At 40.6% G+C, this 25,096-nt stretch overlaps 1 protein-coding gene across 3 annotated transcripts in view; it reads left to right on the forward strand.

Annotated features, from left to right (window-relative positions):
* Positions 1 to 25,096, forward strand: part of SH3KBP1 (SH3 domain containing kinase binding protein 1) — a 326,276-nt gene that overhangs the window by 172,439 nt on the left and 128,741 nt on the right. For all 3 annotated transcript variants that reach the window (XM_087427608.1, XM_087427607.1, XM_004435176.3), the window contains 2 exons: positions 4,392 to 4,521; positions 16,186 to 16,391. In XM_087427608.1, the coding sequence (XP_087283734.1) occupies positions 4,392 to 4,521; positions 16,186 to 16,391 (336 nt within the window). The remainder of the gene's footprint in view (positions 1 to 4,391; positions 4,522 to 16,185; positions 16,392 to 25,096) is intronic.

A 25,096-nucleotide genomic window follows, 5' to 3' on the forward strand; every position in this document is an offset into this window, starting at 1 on the left:
GCCTTGTGATTCCCAGGAAAGAGAAGGTCATTTTATGATTCCTTATTCAGGACAAGCACAAAGGACTCAGCCCTACAAATCCTGTGACTATTTATATTCAGGCTCATGGTGAATCTTCCTAACCATCCTAATCCTATAAAAAGCTCCTTGAAAGAATAATACATATTACTTGAGTTGGCATAGGAACATGGAATGATTTCAACTGAAATGCTGTTAAATGCCACAATTCGGTATTGACTAGTCATTGGGACAGTCGTGTATGGATGCTGTTGTCTGGATTCTTTCCCAAAGATTCTGTGATCATGAGATATAATTGCCACTCTGCGAGTCTGTATCCCATGAGTTTCCTAACAAATGCTCTAAACACCGTTCTGATTGTCTCCAGTCCACGGGCTCCATCAGCCTCCCCCTTTCCAGAATGTCTCCCACACACCCCCCCCTACTTACATCTGTCGTTTCTGCTCTTCAAGGTCAACCTTACTTTTGATTTCTTTTTTCTTGAAGCCTTCCTTTAGCATCCCAGACCTTGGTGAGCTCGACTTTGTGTAACAAGTTTGGTTTGTGCTGAGTGCTGGCATTTTCTCATCTAATTACCTTGTATTGCCAGTTTTTAGTCACACCCGCCCTCTCTACTTTTTAAACCATGTGCCCTTTCTACCTTGGTAAATTGTCAATTTCTTGAGGGGAAATAAAGGACAAGTTCTCTGTCCCTAGCCCCTTGTGTAGAATCATAATACATCTATCTCTAATACTGATTGAGTGTATTAATTATCCCTATTGTACAGATAGGAATACAGGGGTTCGGTTTGGTAGGAAATTTGAATAAGGTCATACAACTGATAAGTTTCAGGATAGGATTTAAATTGGACTTTTGACTCTAACATTCTTTTTCTTTTTTGTCTTAATCATTTTAGCTTTTAAATTGAATTTATTGATTTGAGTAGTACATGTGCATGTAAAAAAAAAATTACAAATGTTCTGGGTCTCTTTCATTTCTACCACACCATACTGGTAACTTAATACTTGCTTGTTCTCAAAATGCCCTGTTATTTTTTCTCCAAGAAGCCAGCTTCCTCTTTTGACTTTTGTTCTGTTACTGACTCCATCAGAAAATCTTGGAATGACTTTTTTACTCTTCTCTCGCTCGTCCCAGCTTATTGGTCACGCAAGACCAGCTCATACCTCAAATCCACACCTGCTTTGTCCATTCTCACCCATTCCCTGAATCCAGTGGACACTCCTCACCCAGATGACTGCCTCCCTACCTCCCTTCACCCCGTTTCGGTTCATCTCAGGGTAATCGAGAACCCTTCAGAAACTGCAGGGAGTCCTTCTACCTTCTTTTTTTTTAATTTTAAAGTAAACTTTTAATTTTTTTTTAATTTTTTGTTTATTGCAGTAACATTGGTTTATAACATTGTATAAATTTCAGGTGTACATCATTATAATGCTATTTCTGCATAGATTGCATCATGTTCACCACCCAAATACTAATTACAACCCATCACCACACACATGTGCCGAATTATCCCTTTCGACTTCCTCCCTCCCCACTTCCCCTCTGGTAACCACCAATCCAATCTCAGTCTTTATGTGTTTGTTTGTTGTTGTTATTATCTACTACTTAATGAAGGAAATCATACGGTATTTGACCTTCTCCCTCTGACTTATTTCACTCTTCATGATACCCTCAATGTCCATCCATGTTGTCACAAATGGCTGAATTTCATCGTTTGTTATGGCTGAGTAGTATTCCATTGTGTATATATGCCACATCTTCTTTTTCCATTCGTCCCTTGATGGGCACTTAGGTTGCTTCCAAGTCTTGGCTATTGTGAATAACGCTGCAGTGAACACAGGGGTGCATGTATCTTTACGCATTGGTGTTTTCAAGTTCTTTGGATAAATACCCAGCAGTGGAATAGCTAGATCATATGGTAGTTCTATCCTTAATTTTTTGAGGAATCTCCATACTGTTTTCCATAGTGGCTGCACCAGTTTGCACTCCCACCAGCAGTGTATGAGACTTCCCTTCTCTCCACATCCTCTCCAATACATGTTGTTTCCTGTCTTGTTAATTATAGCCATTCTGAGGGGCGTGAGGTGATATTTCATTGTAGTTTTGATTTGCATTTCCCTGATAGTTAATGATTTTGAACATCTTTTCATGTGTCTGTTGGCCATCTGTATATCTTCTTTGGAGAAATGTCTGTTCAGGTCTTTTGCCCATTTTTCAATTGGGTTGTTAGTTTTTTTGTTGTTGAGATGCATGAGTTCTTTGTATATTTTGGAGATTAACCCCTTATCAGATGTATGGTTTGCAAATATCTGCTCCCAATTGTTATGTTGTCTTTTCGTTTTGTTGATGGTTTCCTTTGCTGTGCAGAAGCTTTTTAGTTTGATGTAGTCCCATTTGTTTATTTTTTCTGTTGTTTCTCTTGCCCAGTCAGACATGGTGCTTGAAAATATGTTGCTAAGACCAATGTCAAAGAGTGTACTGCCTATGTTTTCTTCTAGAAGTTTCACAGTTTCAGGTCTTACATTCAAGTCTTTAATCCATTTGGAGTTAATTTTTGTGTATGGTGTAAGGTAAGGGTCTACTTTCATTTTTTTGCATGTGGCTATCCAGTTTTCCCACCACCATTTGTTGAATAGACTTTCTTTTCTCCATTGTATGTTCTTGGCTCCTTTGTCGAAGATTAGCTGTCCATAGATGTGTGGGTTTATTTCTGGGCTTTCGATTCTATTCCATTGATCTGTGTGTCTGTTTTTGTGCCAGTACCGTGCTGTTTTGGTTACTATAGCTTTGTAGTATATTTTGAAATCAGGGAGTGTGGTACCTCCAGCTTTGTTCTTTTTTCTCAGGATTCCTTTAGCTATTCGGGGTCTTTTGTTGTTCCATATAAATTTTAGGATTCTTTGTTCTATTTCTGTGAAAAATGTTGTTGGAACTTTGATAGGGATTGCATTGAATCTATAGATGGCTTTAGGAAGTATGGACATCTTAACTATGTTAATTCTTCTAATCCAAGAGCACGGAATATCTTTCCATTTCTTTGTGTCTTCTTCAATTTCTTTCAGCAATGTTTTATAGTTTTCGCTGTACAGCTCTTTCACCTCTTTGGTTAAGTTTATTCCTAGGTATTTTATTCTTTTTGTTGCAATTGTAAATGGGATTGTATTCTTAATTTCTCTTTCTGCTACTTCGTTGTTAGTGTATAGAAATGCAACTGAATTTTGTATGTTGATTTTTAAACTTTTTAAAAAATTATTTTATTGAGGTCACATTGGCTTATAACATTATATGAATTTCAGGTGTATATCATTATATTTCAGCTTCTGTATAGACTGCATCATGTTTACCATCAATAGTCTAGTTTCCATCCATCACCATATATATGTGCCCCTTTACCCCTTTTGACCACTCTCCACCCCCTTCACCTCTGGTAACCACCAATATATTCTCCTTATCTATGTGTTTGTTTGTTTGTTTATCTTCCACATATGAGTGAAATCATATGGTATTTGTCTTTCTTTGTCTGACTTCTACCTTCTGATTGTGTTCTCAGCCCAGGGATTCTTAAACTGTTTTTATTAGGCTGTCTAGTTAGTTTTAGTAGTCTGGGGAAGCCATTCTCAGTTTTTTTTTTTTTAATTTTTTGTTTATTGCAGTAACATTGGTTTATGACATTGTAAAAATTTCAGGTGTACATCATTGTACTTCTATTTCTGCATAGATTACATCATGTTCGCCATTCTCAGTTTTTAAGTAATAGTTTTAAATGCATAAAATAAAACACATAAGATTACAAAGGGAACCATTTGTATTGAAGTAGTTTTCAAGCTATTTTAAAAGCAAATTTTGATATAGCAATCTATGTGTAATTTCTTATTATAAGTGATAAGTAATTCCTTATTAATACATTAAATAACAAGATCTCCCAGCAGGTGTGATAACTACCCCCACTTCAAAGTAGTGATGAGTGCAAATGATATCTTGAGATACCCGCAGCCTCTATGATGTGATATGAAAATATCTTTGATTTGTTTGGTGACGAGTCACAGGTCCTTCTGTTACTGTGGTGTGGTTTGTTACCTACATTCCTAATCAAAGGAAATGCCAAATTTCAGTTTGAGGTTTGTGAAAATAAAGTGCTAATTCTTTTCCACTTGCATTTATGGCCCTCAGGTTAAGCCCCTCTTCCTGAGTCTGAATCCCAAGACTCTCTGAGGTCTGCCTTCTCGTTCCCTGTCAACTTGTAAGCTTTGAGTCCTTCAGCTCTCCCTGTGTGGACTCTGCACTCTGCACCATACAGATGAGAGAGAAAACTGGGAACTACCATGTCTAACCTGATCCCTGCCTCTCCGTTCTTCTGTTCGCATCTGTGCAGGTAGAAGAAGGATGGTGGGAAGGCGTTCTCAATGGAAAGACTGGAATGTTTCCTTCCAACTTCATCAAGGAGCTGTCAGGGGAGTCAGATGACCTCGGCATTTCCCAGGATGAGCAGCTCTCCAAGTCAAGTAAGGAAGTCCGCCCCACCACACAGGAAAGGGATGGGGGCACCTGTGGGCGCTGCTCCAGCCTCCACTCTGTTTGGTCGCCTATGCCAAGTGGCTGTGACAGAAGCTCATGAGTGTTTTCTAGGTTATACTGCCTTAACCCACTGTGGCTTAGTAGGTTTATCATTGTGAAGGTGTAACCCTCACACCTTTATGTGTGCGCGGATGCACACTCTGTATGTCTCTGGATAGATGACCATCAGCCTTCATGCCGTGGTAATACTCCTCCATGGGTGGTCCATGTTGCTGTGCCTCCATATACTTCTGAAGTGTCACTCATTGCAAGTTGATAATTATTTTAAAAATGAACCAAATGAGATTGTTAGTATTTCTCAGCATCCCTTGAAGAACGTGGAGAAAAATGGCACACACACACCAAAAATCATTGGTGACGAGAAGTGCTGTGTTCAGGATGAGTGCATGCCAGTTCCCTTAAAAGTATGACAAGACAGCTGCGAGTCCAGCCCCACCCTGGGTGAGCATGCATGTCCTTCTGTGATAGTGAGAACGAACTCCAGGTCTTTCTTTCTCCAGGGCCTGAAGCTCTCCTCCCTCCAGCTTCTCTGCTGCCCTTTCCAGCTCACGGAGCAAAAGGTCAGGACCGGGAAGCTTTGTTCTCCCAGTCACTAACCCAGCTTCCTACATGGGCGTCTGTGTATCTCTTTGTGCCGTCTTGAGCCAAGGTCATGGGCGTGAATGTTGTAAGAGGTTTGACTGTGTCGTAGTGGTAGGCACTACGTAGGCACTACCTGGGGTTGCAGACTTTCCTTTCTAACAAGAGGAGGACAGCTCAGTCCTGTCAATATAATTCTTAAACATCTTTCTTTTCCATTTGGAAAAATCTGACTTGAGTGGTGCTCTCAGGTTAGTTGTGTCTCTTTTATTTAACCAGTAGCATGATTGGACAAATTCTCAATTTGGGGGTAAAGCCATTTCCGGAGAAGTGCTCAGGAGACCTCCTTCACTTGGTGTCTCAGCAGCTCTGGCTCATACAGCCCGTCATACATAGAAACAGTAGCGCTAGCTGGTTGGCTCAGTGGCTTTACCTTTTGGGCCCTTTCCCTCTACTGCTGAAGCCTGGGACTCCTCCACCCCTTAACTCCATTCCATCCTAGGGTCTATGGTAGGAAGGATGGGAGGTGATTTGGGAGCAAATGAAGCATTTTGGAGCTCCTGCTACCTTCTCTGGCTTGCGGGGAGGGGGTTCTCTGCTAACATGGCCCAGCTAGTGAGTATGGCTGGGAAAGCAGAAAGTGTCCTTGAGCCCATGATAGTGGGAATTGCTTTAACTCCCAAATTACACATTAGAATTCTAACTGCCCTGGTGTCTCCTTTTGTACACTGGAATAGTATTGTACCTGGTAATTGGGTCCTATAATAACAATATATACCTCAGGGATATTGTGGATTAAATGGGCTTTCTTGGAGGGAGGACCAAATCAGGTCATTATACCATTATTTCCATGGGGAAGTGCATTATGATTTACAATAGCAATAATGTATATAAACTGCCTCACCCATAGAAGGCCCTCCATAAAATGTTGCTCTCATTGTTAATCTTGATGAACTCTTGGGACATAACTAGTTAGTATGTTGAGGCTGCTTGCACACCAATTGGTACTGTGCTCACTGAAGCATTGTCTCTGCATTTGGAAATTACTTTGGGATTCCTTTACAGATGCAGAAAAGGAGATCTGGGGAGGTATTGGACAACCTCTTTGGGAGAATCTTGACCTCTTGGTATCCTGCCACGTTAGCTATGCTCTCAGAACTGGAGGGTCAGAGAAATAATGCCTCTTGTATTTTTGGAACTATTGAAATAAACTGTCTCTTCTAGCTCCAAGTCAATAATACGGACATTTGACCTTGCCTGACCCCTCAGCTCAAAGCACATGGTGCTGGAATTCCTGGGGCAGGAGGTTAGGAGCCTGAGTGGAATCATCTCTCCAATCACTTCGCCTTCCTTCACATGCTTGTAAGGCACTGTTTTTCTTGTGGAAACTGCCTTCCCCAACACTCATTCATTTAAAAGCTTTCCATTTCAGGACTAGGAGAGCCCAATAGTTTCAGCAGCCATGTTTGGTTACCACGGAATATGTCCCTTGTTGAGGGACTTTTTAGGTCCCTGGAGAGGCATGGTTTCCTAACAAGGATGGATGCTTCTGAAAGAACTACATGGCTTTTGTAGTCTTCCTGTATGTATTCCTTAAGGCGAAGAGGGCCCATCTATCCATCTTTCCATCTGTCTATCCATATCCGTCTATCTAGCCATCCTTCCTTCCTTTTCTTCTATTCTTCATTCAGTCAACCTTTATTGAGCCCCTGTTGTTGCTAAGACACTATACAAGGCACTGAAGATATACGGACACAAATCAGATAGGGTCCCTGCCTTCAGCCAGCTCACATTGCGGAAAGGGGGTGCACAAATCTGCAGAAGTTTGGGAAAGTGCCCCAGTGCTCTGCTAGCCGAGTGTCTGAGGAACAGTGGGATACAAAGGCGGAGAGGCCAGTCCCATGGGGTTGTGGGATGATGGTGCTCCCAGAAGCCTTCATAGTAAAGCAGATGTGATAATAATGTCCCTGTGGCTTGCCAAATGAAAATAATCCCCTGCGAGAAAGAGAAATAGCATCTCTCAGTGTTATAACAGGCTTTTCAGTAGCCGTTTACACTCTGATGGTAAAATGTATGTAATTAGATCACATCACATACAGGAATTATGTAGATTGGTAGGATTTGTCTAAGTGAAACCTTGGGTTTTAGAATGACTCTGCTTATTCCCTGCCCCCAGAGAATGGTGTTAGTAGTTTTGATGTGCTTTACTTTTTAAAAAAAATTTTAAACTTTGAAGTAACTATAAATTCACAGGATGTTGCAAAAAAAAAAAAAAAAAAAGAAAAACTGTACACGGAGGTCTCATGTTCCCCCCAGGGATAGCATCTTGTAAAACCATGGGAAATGCGTATTTAGTTTTATTATAAACTGAAAAAGACAAATGTAGTTAATGCACAAAAGACATCTAACTTTTTACTCTAGTTTGAGCTAAACTGTACTTAATCTCAAGGTCTTTGTTAGAACAGCCCATTTAATACTCTTCATAAATTACAGTTACTTTTTACAGAGATTGCTCAATTAATACATGGCTCTGGGAGTAAGTTAAACTCCTAATATTTGTGCCATTTTGGTAATTTTTAGACATCCTAGTGGAGTCATATACAAATCTTCTTAATTTAAATGCTACCAGACATTAGGGTGAGGTTTTTTAAGACAGATAAAATCTGTGTCCTGGTACATATAAGGGAAACTTTGTGTACAATATATCCTTGTATATCTCTTTGCTATACGCACATCTATATCTGCACATACTTATTTGGTATGTGTCCTCTTCACATTTCTACTTCCAGAAAGTATTTGAGGATAGTTATTCAGTTGAATTCTGTCAACCAGTGGATGAATGCAATAGAAGAAACATTTCATTGTGTTTATAAGGAAGTGTGCCTAGACAGCTTGACACTTGGTAGGTGTTCAATAAATGCTTGCTGAGTCCTTTCTTCCTCTGAAGAGGCATTTTTGTCTTTGAATGACAGGAGCAAATTACTTGAACTTGCTTTTCTTTTACCCTGATGTATATTTATACATAGTGGTTGGTTGTGAAAATCTCTAAACTTTAGATCTTGGTTCAGGGTAATCTAATCCATCAGGAAAGAGTTACAGCAATTGTATTGGTTGGTATGTTGATTTAAACGTTTTATCTCAGATATGAAAATTCATTGTTATGTAGTAGCAGAGTCTTTTTGCTGCATATTTAAATTTGAAAACATCTCTGCATTTCATAGAACTTATGAAACCTTAAAGGTACTTTTTCAAAAAGATTTTTATAAACGATTTATTATAGAAAACTTCTAACATATGCACAAGTCAAGGGAATAGTATAATGAACCCCTGTGTACCCATCACCCAGCTTTGGCAGTTATCAACCTATGACCAGTTCATTGTAATTACACCACCACACAATCCTCCCCTGTATTATTTTGAAGCAAACCCCAGATATCATATAATTTCATCCATAAATGTTTCAATATGTATCAATAAAAGGGTATCTTATAATACTGTTATCACACACCCCCCAAAAATAATGGGGATTCCTCAATGTAATTAAATATATGGTCAGTGTTCACTTTCCGCTAACAGTCTTCTATTTTTAACACAATTCGTTAGTTTGAATCTGCATCCAGAGAAGGTACGTATATTATGATTTGTTGATATGGCTCAAGTATCTTTGAATCTATAGATTCCTCCTCCATGTCTCCTTTTTTCCTTGCAAATTTTTGCTGAAGAAACTGAGGTCCTTTGTCTGTTAGTGTCCCACTGTCTGCCTTTGCTGGTTTCATTTCTGCTGTGTCATTTACTCTGTATTCCTCTGAATTGATAATTAGATCTAGGGGCTTGATGAAATTCAGGTTTGCTACCTATATTATTTTTTTGCAAAACTGCTTCATAAGTGGTGATATATGGACTATCTGGAGGCTCAGAATGTCTGGCTGTCTTTCTTTTAGAATGTTAGCAGCCACTGATGATTATCACCCAGATCTATTCACTCATTATGGCTTGCAAAATAGTGCCAACAGGGGATTTTTTTTAAAGGAATGAAGTGTACCATGTAGCAGATCAATAGTGAGAAAAAATATTGAGTAAAGTAGGTTTTTAAAAAACAGAACATCCGGGCCGGCCCCGTGGCTTAGCGGTTAAGTGCGCGCGCTCCGCCGCTGGCAGCCCGGGTTCGGATCCCGGGCGCGCACCGACGCACCGCTTCTCTGGCCACGCTGAGGTTGCGTCCCACATACGGCAGCTAGAAGGATGTGCAGCTATGACATACAACTATCTACTGGGGCTTTGGGGGGAAAAATAAATAAATAAAATTATAAAAAACAAAAAACAGAACATCCAAGTGGTTGCAATAATTGTGCAGGCATAATCTTATGTTAGGAATGGAAAGGAATTTAGAGATCATCTAGCCTGGTGTCAGATGAGAACACTAAAGCTTGGTGAAATTAAGTGCTGGGCGTGGCCTAGCTCATGAATGACGAGGCCACAGTTACATGCAGGCCTTCCCCACACCCTTTGGTATTGCCTCCATTATGGCCTGTAGTTCACCCTTTCACAGAGCATCTGACAAATTTCAAATCTGAGTACAGTTTAGCTTATTTCTTCTCATTATCACAGATCATGGTTAATTAATTACCTTTTCAGTTACAATTTTGCACACGCTAGTATTGACTAAATAGTGTAAAACAGAACTAATTCAAATTATGTTGATATTATATTATAGTATCAAATTATAGTCAGAGAATATCCTGAATCTAAAAGATTTATATGGACTTAGAGGCAAAGAAATCCAGATATGACTGTTGTCCAATTTCAATTTCATACATATTTTGCTTCACATTTAAGATATAAATGTGTCTTTTCTGTTTCTAACATCTTTTTGATATTATTTAATTTCTTAGATTCTAAAATAATTGTTATAAAACTACAAAGTATTCCTGTTAGTTATTAAAAAAAAAAAATCCTTTAGCTACAGAAACATTGTCAGTTATTTCCCGTAATTTTCAGGGGAAGAAAGTTTGCATTTTCTTTTTATAACCATTAATAGCCATGAGATTTCAGTTTGAACTGACTTTCTTTCCTAATTCTTTATTTTTGAATTTTAGGTTCTGATACTTTAGTGACTTGTTAAGCTAAGACAGAGATGGAGATGGCCTTTTAAAACTTAGGGCAAACCACTCCTGTGATATAGAAATAGTGTATTTCAGTAGCTATCAGAATCCAGATTGCTCAGTGTCCCTCACTGATAAAAACTAAAGCCAGGCTGACAACCCCCCATTCTGTGGTGTCACTATAGACTTTTTTCCTTTTTAATATTAGATGATATTTGTTTTGTGTATGATGTTCTATTAGCAGTGAAGGGCAATTAGCATATTGATGAAATAGAGTTTCCGGCAAAATTAGATGCTAACATAAGCATATGATTTTGAGTTGAAATTTTAAAATTCCTCCCTTTTATAGTGTTTGCTGCCTTCAAGTACTAATATTTAATAGTGACAGTTAAGTATTTCCCCCAACAAAATAAGCAGCACTCATATTCGTGAACTTGCCAGTTGCCCATCTCTTTTGCTCTTTAGGTAGAATGTGCATGTCCTCACCCACCCCCAGCCCAGGCTCCCTCTCCAACTGCCTTGCTGCCAATGCACAGGAGACTTGGCAGAAATGCTTAGCCATTCAGAGACATCAGGGCCGTAGTCTACCTCAGCAATTCTCAGACTTGGTCCTCGGGAAGAACACGGGAAGGTTCTGTTGTACTTGGAGGACCTTTATCGAAATAAGGATTTCTTTTTCTTACACTTACTTTTTCTGACACTGAAAGGACTGCTGCTGTCCAGTTTTGGAGGGCCTAGCTCACAAAACAGCTGTGTTCCTTAGGAATAATGTTGCCTTAATGACTGCAGAATAAAAATTTGCCCAAATAAAAACTAGCCACTGTTAGTTACTCTGCTTTTGTCATCAAAGTCCTCAAGAGCTGCAAGACTAACAAGAACATTTGAAATACTTTATTGTTTCTTTGGATTATTTTTATATAGCCAGTGATTTGAATGTCTAAGTTTTTGCTTAAATCGGATGGAGCACATCTGTCAAAAAGGGCAGATTTCAAAACAAGGGTGTACCACCATGCCTGTAGGACACGGAAATTGGAGATACTTGATTCCATTTAAGTTGTTGGTCTGATTGTTCACGATCCCTTCATATATTAGGAGTGACATGGCCCAAAAGCTGACACTATGGTTCCCATTAGGGTCTCCCATTTTCCTATGGAGTGTTTCTAAGAAGTGAGACAAGTTGTTTTCTCCCCTCTCACTTTCGCTCTCTGTAAATGTAGCCGGCCTTTTCATCCCTCAGACTGGCTTCCAGTTTGATATTTAGCACACAAGCTATAATAGAACTTATTTCTTAAATAATTTAGACTAATGCATGTATTAGTTGAGATTGCCTTTAGCAAATCGTTTTACCTGCTAGTGGTACTCTCTGTAGGGCAAGCGTGTGTGTGTGTGTGTGTGTGTGTACACTCAAACCAGGGCAGTATGTGTGTATTCTATGTACTTATTCATGGTTCCAGAGAGATTTGGCTTTAGCCGCGTGTCCAGTCTTATGCTATTGATGACCTCTATTTGTAACAACAACAAAAAGAGATAATTTGACATTTGACACTGGGTAAGTCCTATGTCCTCATGCTTAAGTACAATCTCATGACTGATACGGCAAAGCCTCAATTAAAATGTTTCAAGTGATAGGTTTTTCTGGGGTCCTCAGTGCTCAGCAGAAAACCTCTTACGTTGACATGGATGGACCATTGGTTTTAAACCTCATTGGTGAAAACCCACTTCTAGTATGTTAATACGTTTTCTTACTTAAAGGTACTGAGGATGATAAAATCTTTTAAAGAGAATTCCATGCCTTGTTTAGAATCTTGGGGTCATAAATATTAGTTTGTATTGTACAGGGCTCTAGGGGTAGAAGATAAGGGATGATGGGCCTAAATCTATATTGTACTTAGGTCATATTTTCCAAAGAGAAGATTGTGCTGTACCATTGAATTAATTAAGGAATCAATTAATTGGATTCCTTCTGGTTAATTGAGGTTTTCCAATTCTTGAGTTATCATGTTGAAATGGCTTCCGGGTTTAAATTGGGTGTAATCTACATGCCAGTGATGTGCAGAGGCAAGCCCTGATTCTGGGTCCTCATTGCATCATGGTCACATGGGGACTTTGGGCTCATTCTGTAACATTCTTAAATTCTGCCTAATGGTCTCTAATTAATTTTGCGGATGAAGCTCTTACAGTGGATTCATTGAAGGCAAGTTCAGTTAAAGACTCTTCCTCTTCCTTCTTTTGCCATCATTTGCTCCCCCTTCCCCTTCTCTTGTTTTTCTCTCCCCTTCTCTTCTCTCATTCACTGTCAGGAAAGACTGCCTTTGAAGGGACAATTCTGTACCGAGCTGCACCAGGAAAGACGGAGGGCCACAGACGCTATTACAGTGAGTGACCTTAACAGCAGGAGGCGGTTGTAAAGATAAGATCTGGGTCTTGTGTTTTTTGATGCAGCTGCACTTTCCTGAGCTGCTCATGCTTCTGCCAAGTGTCTGTGTGAATTTCTGATCCAAGGACATGGACTTATTTGCCTAAGATAAGTGCCGTCTCCTTGGTGTGTGCTACAGGAGCATCCCCATCACCAGCCCCTGGCGCTTTCTTGTTTGCTTTGTGCCTCTCTCATGTGTGTGACGTGCGTGCATGAACCATGCGTGCAGAGAAGGGATCAGGAGCATTTGTCATGGCATATGTATTTGTACCAGTATCTCTTGGCCTCTGGGGTGGTGTAAGATGGCTTCCTGTGGAGATGTCAACCTCTCGTGGTTATTGCTTTTTCTGAGTGGGGCATTGGAAACCAATAAACCATTTCTTCATTGCGCAGTTCAAAGAAATAAGAATTTGGCATGGAAGTCCATGCCAGAAGTGCTGTTTTGCTTTGCTCATTCAGCCAATCACCACACGGCAGACTTCTTTTGGCAGGATCAATGTGTAGCCTTTTGTGTTGGGAAATAAAGCTGCCAAAAGTTGAGGGGAAGGAGATGAATGAGATTAATGAATGAATCTTGTGAAGCCCTTAGTTCCTGCCACACAGTAAGCACTATACATGTGAGTGTTAAATGAAACTAAGTAACAATGGCCCACAGATCTTACATACAAGTGGACAGTTACATGCCTGGCCAAAGCAAATTTGAGGAGGCTTTGTTCTTTTTTCATCTTGAAGGAAAAACATCCACCTTACTGTGCATGTACACATATGCATAAATGGATATGTATACAGAAGTGATGAAAGAGAAGGCTCAGATGTGAGCACCAGAAGTGTGCTTCTCAACTGTCTGTGGTGAAGTTTGTTTTTATTTCCATTCCCCCATGGGCAGATACCTGATCCTGCTGTGCATGACTTTACTACATGTGCAGTGCGCCACCTGCGCCTCACCATGGGCAGTGGACAGACCGAGATTGGTCTTTGCCCTGTTCACCTAGATGCATCCACAGGCTACACGTCTGAAAGTCGTGCCAGTGCACACTGCTATAAGCGTTTCCAAACGCACTTTCTGCACTTGTCTTGCTGTGTACCAGTAATGAGTCCTTCATGAACTGGCCCCAATCTGCACACCACACTCTGGATCGCACTGCCTGCAAGTGTCATCTGGCATGCTGAGCATGACGTGGGACATTTTATCAGATAGTGTGTGTGATGGGCACCAGCAGCGAAAAGATGTGGCATCAAACAGACATGAACATGAAAAGTCACCTTTCTTTCCCTCCAAAGGGAAAGAACTCGATTTTGAGTTTATTTCACCAACCCAGATATTCAGATATTTAATTTACATACTTAAAAGTGATAGAAGCAGGCTGCCAGAATTTCTGGAAGAAATATCTGCCGTGTGTTTCCTTCCCAGTCCATGCTTGTGTGGTTGACTGACTGTGCAACCTCTCCTTGTGTAACGTACAGTGATTAATATAAAGCTATTAAGATGAGCCCGAAGGCAGCAAATCTCTGAAACCAGAAGCTCAGTGAAATCAGGGTTGCAGTGGTTGAAAATATTATGGTTCTAGCTAATGAGGAGTGATAAAAGAATCCTCCAAATTCCTCTCTTTGAAGAACTAAAACAGACTTGCCCCAATCCATTTGCCCAGCTGCCTTCTGGTGGTGGTGGTGGTGGTGGTGGTAGGGAGGAGGGTGGTGATGGTTTCTTTCCACTAACCATTTCTTTATTCCACCCTCAAATGGTTCTTTCCAAGCCAGAAAAGAATATACAAGCCATTTATCACATAGAAAGAATCCATACGGCAAAATGAGAACATGTTAAAGGGGAAATGACACAATATTTAGACTCCAAAATTATATCTCCAGCAGGGATATTTCCAAAAACAATGAACAAATAAACACACAAATGGATAGCTAATCTCCAGGGGTTCTCCATGTTTGCACACTCAAATCCAGTCCTGTAAATTGTAGCCGACCCCCTTGTTGTGGGCTGCTTCTCATTGTTCTGCCCTCTGTTCTTGCTCACAAATGCTATTCTTTAGTTAATTAAAATGTACACCAGGGATCTTCCTCCTTCCCCCTTCCTTTTTGGCTTATAAATACCGTTTTATTAAAAACAGCAGCAACAACAAAAACAGCCATTGTTTTAAGGATTTGATTTTGAAACTTGTTAGCAATTTATAATGACCTTTCTATATTTTGTCTGTTTTCATTTAACAGTTTCTTCCTGCACTGAGACTTCTTTATTTGAATGACTTCGACATTTTATGACATTTTATGTGAGCGATTATTTGGTGTATCGTTCTTATGTACTAGGAGGCCACCTTACCTATAGGAAGATAATGCATGTTTGGCAAATAGAGAACCAAATTTGATGGGCTACTTTCGTCCCAAGGTCGTCGTAGTCATCAGGAGATATATAGTAAATGTTCCAGAGATACCTTACTCGTCTAGAGGCTTTTAGAGACAGGTTTAATGGCAGACTTTAGTATTCCATAAAACATCCTTTGAATCCTGCCTTTTGATGGCATGACTGGTGTACTGACCATCAAAGTAAGAATGTACACCCAGAAATTAACTAGAAACAAATAGGCTCTTCCTTTTAGGAACATGATTGTGGGCAGAGCCTGGGGAAAAAAGAATCTGGGGAGGTAAGTATTCATGTTGTCTTGCTGATAACTATTTTGTGACTTCCAACACATGCCACAAGAGGTCAAAGGAAGGGTGTCATGTCCTCAATGTTCTTCTTTGGAAAGGAATTTACCTTTGGGAAAATGATGGTGTTGAAGGAAGAAGAGCTGTAGATTTGGGGGATTCTGGCCTCTGGGAGGGCAGCTTCCTTTCTCTCTTTAACAAACGCGATCATCTTGCCAGTGAAAGCATCTCAATGTCAAGTTTGGTTTAATGCTTTCCTAGGGAAACATGTCTGTGTGCATTTATTCCTTGTGAAGCCATCCAAAGAGATTTAATTCTTTGGCAGTCATAATTTTGTGTGGTTTCTTTAATTGCTAATTTGTTTAAATGGCTTTTAGCTTTACAGTTTCCCTTTAGGAAATGTTACTTTCGTTGCTAATTGCTAATTGACATGAGTCATAGAGATTGGAGGTACAGTATGTGGTACTGACTGGGCGGGGAGGCAAGGAGGGGGCGGCGAGGGTTGTTATTGCACAGGCTGCCAGCAAAATAAATTTGGATCAGTACCAGACTCCGACTGAAGAGAGATGAAGTGTTGCATTTACCAAGAGATCTGCCTTGAAATTAGATTTTCTGAAAAGTTTTCGTTCACTTCGTAACAGTAAAGGCTGGGGGTGGGGAGATCAAACAAAACTCAGAGCCACCCAAACACAACATATTCAACATATTGAAAGAACAACCAGTGCAAGTTACCCTGTACCCAGTAACACTTTTAGAGGTGGTTCCCAGCTGGTTATGAGGGGCTTCATGGCTATGGCTGATTTCTGAGCTCTTTCTCTCCCCGTCCCCCCTCTTGACAGGTTTAAGGGAAACCACAGGCTCTGAGAGTGATGGGGGTGACTCGAGCAGTACCAAATCCGAAGGTGCCAATGGGACAGTTGCAACTGCAGCAATCCAGCCGAAGAAAGTTAAGGGAGTGGGCTTTGGAGATATTTTCAAAGACAAGCCAATAAAACTAAGACCAAGGTCAATTGAAGTTGAAAATGACTTTCTACCGGTGGAAAAGGTATGTTCAATGTTTCTCTTTTATGTCAACATAATGTGGGGTGACCAAAAGTACAATGTAGGGTTTGGCGTCTGAGGATTCCTCTTCCTCTTTTGGGGTCTTGGGAGTCTCGGTATCCTCACGTGCTAGCTGTCTGCCTCTGTGGTTTGCAGCTCTCCCTCTGTGTGGGAACAGCATTCCTCAAAAGGCTCGTGTTCTAGTTTGCTGCTGCTTTTCTTACCGATCTCTTCTCTATAGAATGTTTCTGAGGATGACTTTTCAAATAGACTGACACTTCCCCATTTTCTCCCCAGAAAAGCCCCTCATACCTGGACCCAGCTAAACATGTGACGTTAACACTTTTCAAGCACCTGCCAATCTCTCTCCTCTCCTTGAACATTTCTCTAGTGCTTTGTGCTTGGGCGTGTTGACGGGTTCTGCAGAAGAGGAAAGGGACAGTACATTTTTCTCTAGGAGTTGGGTGGGAATGATTTCGAACTGCCAAAAGGAAGTCTCCCACGTGTGGGAATGATGGAGATGGCCCACACTGTGACTCCCTGGGTTGTTACCATCAGGAAGCTGGCTGTTTTCTTCTGCCTCTGGTTCTGGGTTGGCAAGAGGCAGACAGCGTGTTGCTGCTGAGTACACGGTTGCCATAGCAACACACCCAGAGCCATCGCGCTTGTGGCTGTCAATGACGTCTACTGTGGTACACTTCTAAGCATCGTAGCTTTGCTTAGGATTTGATAAATACTGTGGAATTTTCCAGATTGTAATAAGCTTCACTCGTGCTGTGCTTAAGGAATGTTTGTTAATTCGATTTAGTGCTGAATTTTTTCTTTGACGTTTGTGCCAGCAGGCTTGGAGGATCAGGCGTTGGCAACATCTCTAATGCAGGTTTACCAGTGGCTTTTAAATGTTTTTCATTTTTTGGTGAGATAAATTTTTAAAAGTTGCATCGTCTTCCACAGCTGTAGAACTTCTACCCGCCTCCGTCCCCTCCACCCCCTCCCCCCAGCAAACTTGCCCAGTGTCATCATGCATTAGAAACAGAATCTGAAAACGAAACTTTTTGGACACTTAATATCCTTAGAGATGAATAAGGCAGAAAGGGCAGATAGTTAGAAATTAAAGACTGCTTCATTTAAACTCTTCTTTTGTTGAAGCTTCTCTGAGGCAGCATTGTTTCTTTTAGTAATCAATATATGATGTTTCTCAGGATCTGAAAACTTTCTAGTTAGTATCCCAGCTTGTGAGCTCATTTGTGTTTCACACAGTCACTTTCAGATTCCTGTAATTATTTACAAAAGAGCAAGTCCTGATCTTGGGAAGGAACAATGGATGTAGTTTTTCTTCATTTTATTCAAGTGGTTGAAATGAACGTGACCATTGACTCAGTTAATTCTTTTTGTTTTAGGATTCTCAGTCTTATTCTTCTCCGCGTAGAAGGACATTGTATGTGACTTTTATTATTGCTATTAATATTTGTTTTAACCGCTAATAATAAATTTGGTTACTATTAATAGCAATATCAACATCAAATATAATACTCCCAAGTTTTTACCTCAGCACACATCTCCCCTGAACCCTAGAGCCGCATGTCCAACTGCCGGCTTGAACATCTCCACTTCAAGATCTTAAATTCTTATCAGCTTGTCCAAACCGGACCTTTGTCATCATCCCCCTGAAACCACTCTGCCTGCAGCCTTCCCCATCTCAGTTCAAGGCAGTACCATTCCTCCCTCCCATTGCTCAGGACAAAAGCCCTGAGGTTGTCCCAGGCTCCTCTCTCTTACATCCCTCCCATGTCTGATCCATCAGGCAACCCCATCAGCTCTGCCTTCTAAGTATGTCAAGCATCCAGCGTGGCTCATCACCTCCCTGCCCTCTCACCAGCACTGCAGTGGTCTCCTAATACAGCTTCCTGCTTCTCCCCTTCCTCCTATAGTCTCATCTCAATAGTGAAGCCAGTGTGATCCTTTGAAATCCTAAGTCAGATCATTCCACTCCTCTGCTCACACCCCTCTAAAGGCTCCCCTGAGAACCACAGTGAAAGTCCTCCCCAGGGCCCACGAGCCAAGGTGACCCAGTCCCCATTACTGTAGCTTGGACTTCCTCCCTCACTGCTCTCCCCTCACTTACTCCATCCCGGCCCCCTTGCTCTTCCTCAAACATGCCATGCACGCTCCCACTTGGGGGACCTTTGCCACAGTGGTTTCCTCTGCCTGGATACTCTGCCTCCACCTGCCCGCCTGGCTGCCTGCCTCTCCTCCCTGAAGCTTTGCTCAGACCTCACCTTTTCAGCGAGGCCTGCCCTGGCACACTCCTTCCAAAACCTGCCCCCTTGGCCCATCGTGTTCACTTGCACTGCATTTGTTGTTTTCGGTAGCATGTATCCCCTTCTAACACAATATTTATTTTTTATTATGTTTATTATTTATTTTGTTCACTGATGCATGCTATGTGCTTAGAACAATGTGTGCCACATAGTAGATGCTCAGTAAGTATTAGTTGAATGAATAATATTAAAATTGTATTAGCATAGCACTTTAGAGGTTACAGACATCTATTAAATGAAGGGACTGGGTGGGATAATGTAACAGTTATATACTTGAAAATATAGTGGTTGTGTGGTTCACTGCAGCTTTGTGAAACAGAGAGAAGATTTATTGCATTGGTCTTGGTGACATGAAATGTTAACTTCATCAGAGTAATATATATATGTCCGCGCGTGTGTGTGCATCTTGATTCGTGATTTGTTTGCAGAATGAAACCATATGCTGGCAGCTCCCTTAACCCGATTCTCATTGTGAAGCCTCTGGGGAAAATGTAAACTTCCCAGACTACTTTACTGGCTGTGGACAATTTTTACAGCATCTAAGAGGATTCAAATCTATCTCTACCCGCTGTTGTTGGCGCCACAGAGAGTTGCATAGATTTATGAATTCATTCTGTTATTGCACAACCTGGCATGAGAACTGATGAGTGTGATAATGTTTTATTAGTGCACAACCTGGTTCTCATCACTTCTGAAATGGTTTTGTAGCCAAGATTTATGTTTAAGGAAAGCAGTTTCCTTTGAGAATTGAGCTTGCTGTTTTGATTTTGCAGAAGCACAAAGTGGATCTCATGTGACAGCATTTGTTAGGTGAGGCCCAAGTAGGTCTTCCATTCAGGCTGGGGCAGTTGGCCTTCTGACATGGCTGGTTTGATGACTTGGTGGAAGGAAGAAAGGAATATGATAATTATTAACAGCTGCAAGCATCTATTCTTTCCATTCAAGTTTGTGAAGTTTTTGAGATCCACTTTTCTAAGTTAGTAGAAAATTTTGTGCTTATTTTACCTGTGCTTCAATCCATATCACCCTACCCAGAGTGGTTGAATACTGATGATTATATACCAGGAGAGAGCCTACATAACACCCCCCCCCACAATAAAGAAATAGAGTAGTATTGCTTTCCTTATTGAGCTGTAAGGAAGGACCCCGTTTATGAGTCTTTTTAATACTAGCAAATGGATATGTCTGTGAATGATTTGTTTAATATACTATTTAACTGAAATATTTACAGATGAAATGATTTAATGTCTGGGACTTTTCTTTTAGTGATTTGGAAGATGGAAGAGTGGATGGGGTACAGAGGAAACAAGATTGGTCATGAGTTGATAGTTGTTGAAACTGGGTGGTGTGTACACGGGGGTTCAGGACGCTACACTCTATTTTTGTATATGTTGGAAATTTCCCTTGATAAAAGGTTAAAGGAAAAAAAAGAACCTTGCGAAAAAATGTACCATTTAAACTAAGCCCAGAGGTAAGTATGTGTTACATCAAAATAATGGAAAATACAGTGTGACTAAAGATGAACCAAGTTAAATATCATAAGATTGAAAGGGCATGGTGTCATTTTCCTAGCTGATTGACCTTGACAAAGTCACTTAGCCTCAAATGGGCCATCTGTAAAATGATAATACTTTTTGTACCTATCCTAACTCACAGGACTTATAAAAAAAAGTTATATAGCTGAAAATACTGTGAAATTGTAAATGTAACTCTTTTCAATTAGTATTTGTTGAGTACTCACTGTATGCTCAGCACTGGGGATAATAGTGGTAAACGAGACCAGGTCACTGCTCTCAGGGGGTTGCAGAAAAGTAAACAAGCAATAATAATACAGTGCGGGGGATGCCATGATCAGGCTGAGAACACAACGCTGTGCCGCAGGAGCCCTTGGGCATGGCAGGAAGTAGTGAGTTGTTAGGGAGGCTGGAGAGTGTGTGTGCATGTGCATCTGTACTCTCTTCCTACAGGAGGTGATGTTTAGACCTATAGGAAGTGATGTTTTTAGGCCTATAGGAAGTGATGTTTAGGCTGAGAACCGTGGATCCAGTAGACATTCATCAAACAAAGGAGCATAGAGTTATCAAGATGGGAAGAGCAACATGTATAAATGTCTTGAAGGGAAAAAGAAATAGCAAAGAGCATGTGTCTAGGCTCACAGGAAGTGGGGAAAGATGAGAATAGAGAAAGAAGCAGGACCTGGCTCAGGAAGGGCCTGGTGAGACTTGTTAAGGAGCTTGGACTTGGTCTTGAGGGAAATGGGGAGCTATTTTCAGCAAGAGAGTGACATGATCAGATAGGTGGTTTAGAGAAAGTATTCCAAGCTACAGTGGGAGGAGTGGGTTACAGAAGACAGAGTAACTAAGATTTAGGAGAGAGGTTAGGAAACTTATATTGGCTCTCCTGCTAAATACCCACCCTCCCCCCCAGGTTCTAAATCAGTTAATGGATAAGATGAGTCAGTAGATGGAGAATCAAAGTATTATTTTTGCTTATTTTTTCAGTATGGGTATCCAGTTGACTCAACATTGTTTATCGAAAAGATCATCCTTTCTTCACTGCATAGCCATATCACCTTTGTCATAATTTAAGTGGCTATGTATGTGTGGATCCATTTCTGGACTCTTTGTTCTGTTGGTCTATTTGTTCTTGTGCCCATTCTATACTACCCTAATTATTGTGGCTTTATAGTTAGTCTTGATATCTGGCAGTATAAGTCGTCTTCTTCAAGATTTCCTGGGCTATTCTTGGCCCCTTGTATTTTCATATAAATTTTAGAATCAGCTTGTCAACCACCACCCACCCCCCCGCCAAAAAAAAAATACTTCCTGGGATTTTGATTGGGATTGCATTGACTCTATACATGCTTTAGGGGAGAATTGACCTCTTTCCCTTCCATGAATGTGGTATATTTCTCTCCTTATGTAGGTCTTATTTCACTTTGTGAAAATTCCCCAATTGTACACTTATGATTTGTGCATCTTTCTCTACCTATGTTATATTGCAATGTTGTTATTGATGAAGGCAAAGTTGAGGGTATAGATTAATGTGAGGGCCAAATGGGCCTGCCAGCTGATTCCTGCAATTAGACAGACTCATCTACCCAGTCTCAGTATTGCTGGACTAGGGCAGACCCATGTGAGGTAGAAGGGCCTGCCCCTTTGGGAAGAACAGAGAAGGCCAACTTCAAAGAGGAGTTAAGAGAAGAGCTGAGTTGAACGCACCCAGTTTATTCTTCCTAAATTCATCTATCAGAGAAGTCATTTCACTCTCCCAGGAGAGAATGAATAAGGGGGCATAGAGTTCCAGAAGTGACCAATTATGTCCAGAGGCCAAGAGTGTCCAGAGAGTGTCTATTTGGACTCCCTTTTATATGGCAGGAAGCATCAAGATAAGAGAAGTAGTTTTTCTCTCTAACAGCTTTGAACTATTGTCATGGATGGTTGTAGGAAATATTTTGAAGGTAGAATCAAATTTGATAGTATATGGGGGATAAAGGAGAGGGAGGACTTGAAGATGATGCCTTAGGCGACTGGCTTCAGCAGCTGGGTGGATGGTAGTATCATTTCCTGACTAGAGAACACTGGAGGAGAAAGATATTGGGGAGGAAAGTCATAGGTTCAGTCTTAGACTAGCTGGATTTTGAGGTACTTGTGGGACTAAGTGAAGGCATCCAGTAGGCAGTTGGATAAATAAGTCTAGTGATCGGGAGAGAACTGTAGATGTAGGTTTGGGAGTCATCAGCCCAGAGATCGGGTTGGAAGACTATAATCAAGAGGGCAACCCAGACAGGACCTTATTCTCATTCATATGGCTGATACCTTCTGTCTCCCACCTGTGGACGTGAGAGGGAATTTCCTCACTAGGCTGCTTTCTTGTGATCCCAGCCTGGCCCCACTCTTTTTCTAAACTCCTTCTCTTTTTATGAGTCACTTGGATGATCACTCCTGGCCAAACACTTAAGGAAAGGAATGTCAGGTATTACACATGAGTGGGTAAATTACAGATACTCAGGTGAGTCCCAGGACCTAACCTGACATGTCTATATATAGAATAATCCTGGAGTTTCGGTGCAAGTTCATTCATTTCCCAGGCTATCTAGGTACAACTAGTCTTGGCCCCCTTAATTATTGGGAAAAGCAGTCTTTTTGGCCTAGGCTCTTCAAACAGCCAGATTGGAAAAGATATTTTCCCAGGTTGGTTGTTTACTCTACTGGATTCCCTACAAAGAAATCCTTTAAGAAGCTTCTTTCTCATGGTCTTCCTGTCTTAGCTGATTTCCATTAATGACTTCTGATATCTCTCTCTTGAAATAATTCTGTTTTCTTTCTACATTTTCTACTATATTCCACAGCTAGACATTGTGTTTGCGGCAGTCTCTTTTCCCACTCTAATCATCTCAAATCTCATTTATAGAATCACAGTCACCCAAATTAATGCCTTTGTAATGTCAACATTGTAGCTTTTAGTTGTAACAGAGAATTAGAATTAAAGTTGTATATAAATGAACTACTAATCAATTTTTTTAATCAGCCAAATTGCAGTAAGAGAAATTTTAATATTTTCATACATATCTCAGGCAGTCTTTTTATCCATTCTAGTAAAAATTCATCAAGCCGTATACTTAAGTAAAATGAAAACATGTAAACATCTAAAGTGATGATCTTATTTCCTTAAAAATGAGAGATTTATGTCTCTAATCCTTTGAAGACTAGAAATAAGCTCTGGGGATCTCCAGGAGCTAATGATACATTATTTGACTAATGAAACACAACTAGGTAAAAACTTTGTTGGGATTGTCTGAGACCCTAGTATTGGATGTCCCTCATTTTGGTTGAAAGATAAGATTATGTGACATCTCTTGAGCGGTTGGAAAATCCATGGTTTTTAATGAGCAGGTGGTATTAAGATGCCTACTGGTTGCCTGGGCTGAATGAAATGTCTGGGATTTTCAGACTTTGGTTTACGTGTTTTCTTTCCCCAGAGTGTCTCTGTTAAGTTTCCTTATCTAGGAAAAGTAAGGAGAGGGGCATTGGAAGGGAAGGGAACCAGAAACAGTATTACAAGGTTACTCTTTGACAGGTTAGGTGCTGTTTACCGTTTTATATATGCTGGACATATACTTTCTAAAACACTCAGCATAGTGCATTTTCTAAGAAATATTTAATTGCAGCCAGATCATCACCAAGAATCACATTCCTAGAAGGCCTTAAAATTGTGTTTTTAGGAGTATAGCCGTTATTAAGCATGCAGGCCAGACTGCCTGGTTCAAATGCCAACTCTTAACTCTTCCTAGAATCAATTGCTTAAGTGCTCAGTGCTTTAGATTCCTCATCCGTAGAATTAAAACACTGAGAGGACCTACCCCATATGGATGTTTGAGGGTTAAGTAATGTGAAGAATGGGTAGAAAAGTGCCTGGCGTATAATAATCACTTGATTAACGTTCGTAGTTATTGGTGTTGCCTTCTGGTTGTTAGAAGAGAAGAAGTGCCTGTAAATAGCAGTGCAGTTTCCAGGATCATTTCTTTAACTTTTTATTATGGAAAATTTCAAACTCGGCGAAGTAGAATTGGATTTTGCTCTAGCTGTGGTGGCTGTTTGTTTGAAATCACCAAGTCTTAAATATCAGCCATTAGAAAGTAAGTGCCATGATTTTGGACCTTGTCTGTGTTGGTTACCATTGTATTTATAATTCCTTGAAAAATCATTGTTAAACTCTAGTTGGCCTTCAATAAATAGTTGTGGACTGGATATGTGAATATAACGTTTTGTCCTAATCCAATTGAAATTATAAAGGAAGACTCATTCTGTTTGGGGTCTGCTTGTGGTCTAGCTACAGATTCACTCTTCCATTTGTTCATTAATTGGTTCATTCATTCATTTAATGAAGCTTTATTGAATGCCTTTTGTGGATCAGCAGTGGAAGCTCTAGAATTTCTAGATAAATGAGCTAAGGAGTGGCAATCCATTTGTAATGGGATTGGCTAGGTGGCATGTCTGGATGCTGTATTAGCATAATACGTGCAGATTTTTCACCTGGCAAGTTATTTATTTGGGGAGGGGTGGATCTGGTGTAGTTAATTGGAGTGGAGCTAACACCTCCTCCCCTACATCCTGCCTTGGATCAGCAGTCACATACAGGCCTCTCATTTAGTGCTTTGGATTGTCCCTACATGGGAGAGAAGTGGGTATGTATGAAAGTCATTATGATGCAGGGGAAAAGGACTAGCAGAGGCATGTACAAAGCATCAAAGGGAATAGAGAAGAAGGAGCTGCTAACTTTCCTAGAGGTCTAGAAGGAAGGGATGGGTGTCAGAGATCTTTTCAAGGAATGTGATATTTGAGCAAAGTGTTAAAAGATAAATGGGGATTCATGGTACTGGCAGTGC

This window comes from Ceratotherium simum, chromosome X (genome assembly GCF_057802395.1).
Source record: "Ceratotherium simum simum isolate JZ-2026a chromosome X, ASM5780239v1, whole genome shotgun sequence".
Classification (NCBI taxonomy): Eukaryota; Metazoa; Chordata; class Mammalia; order Perissodactyla; family Rhinocerotidae; genus Ceratotherium; species Ceratotherium simum.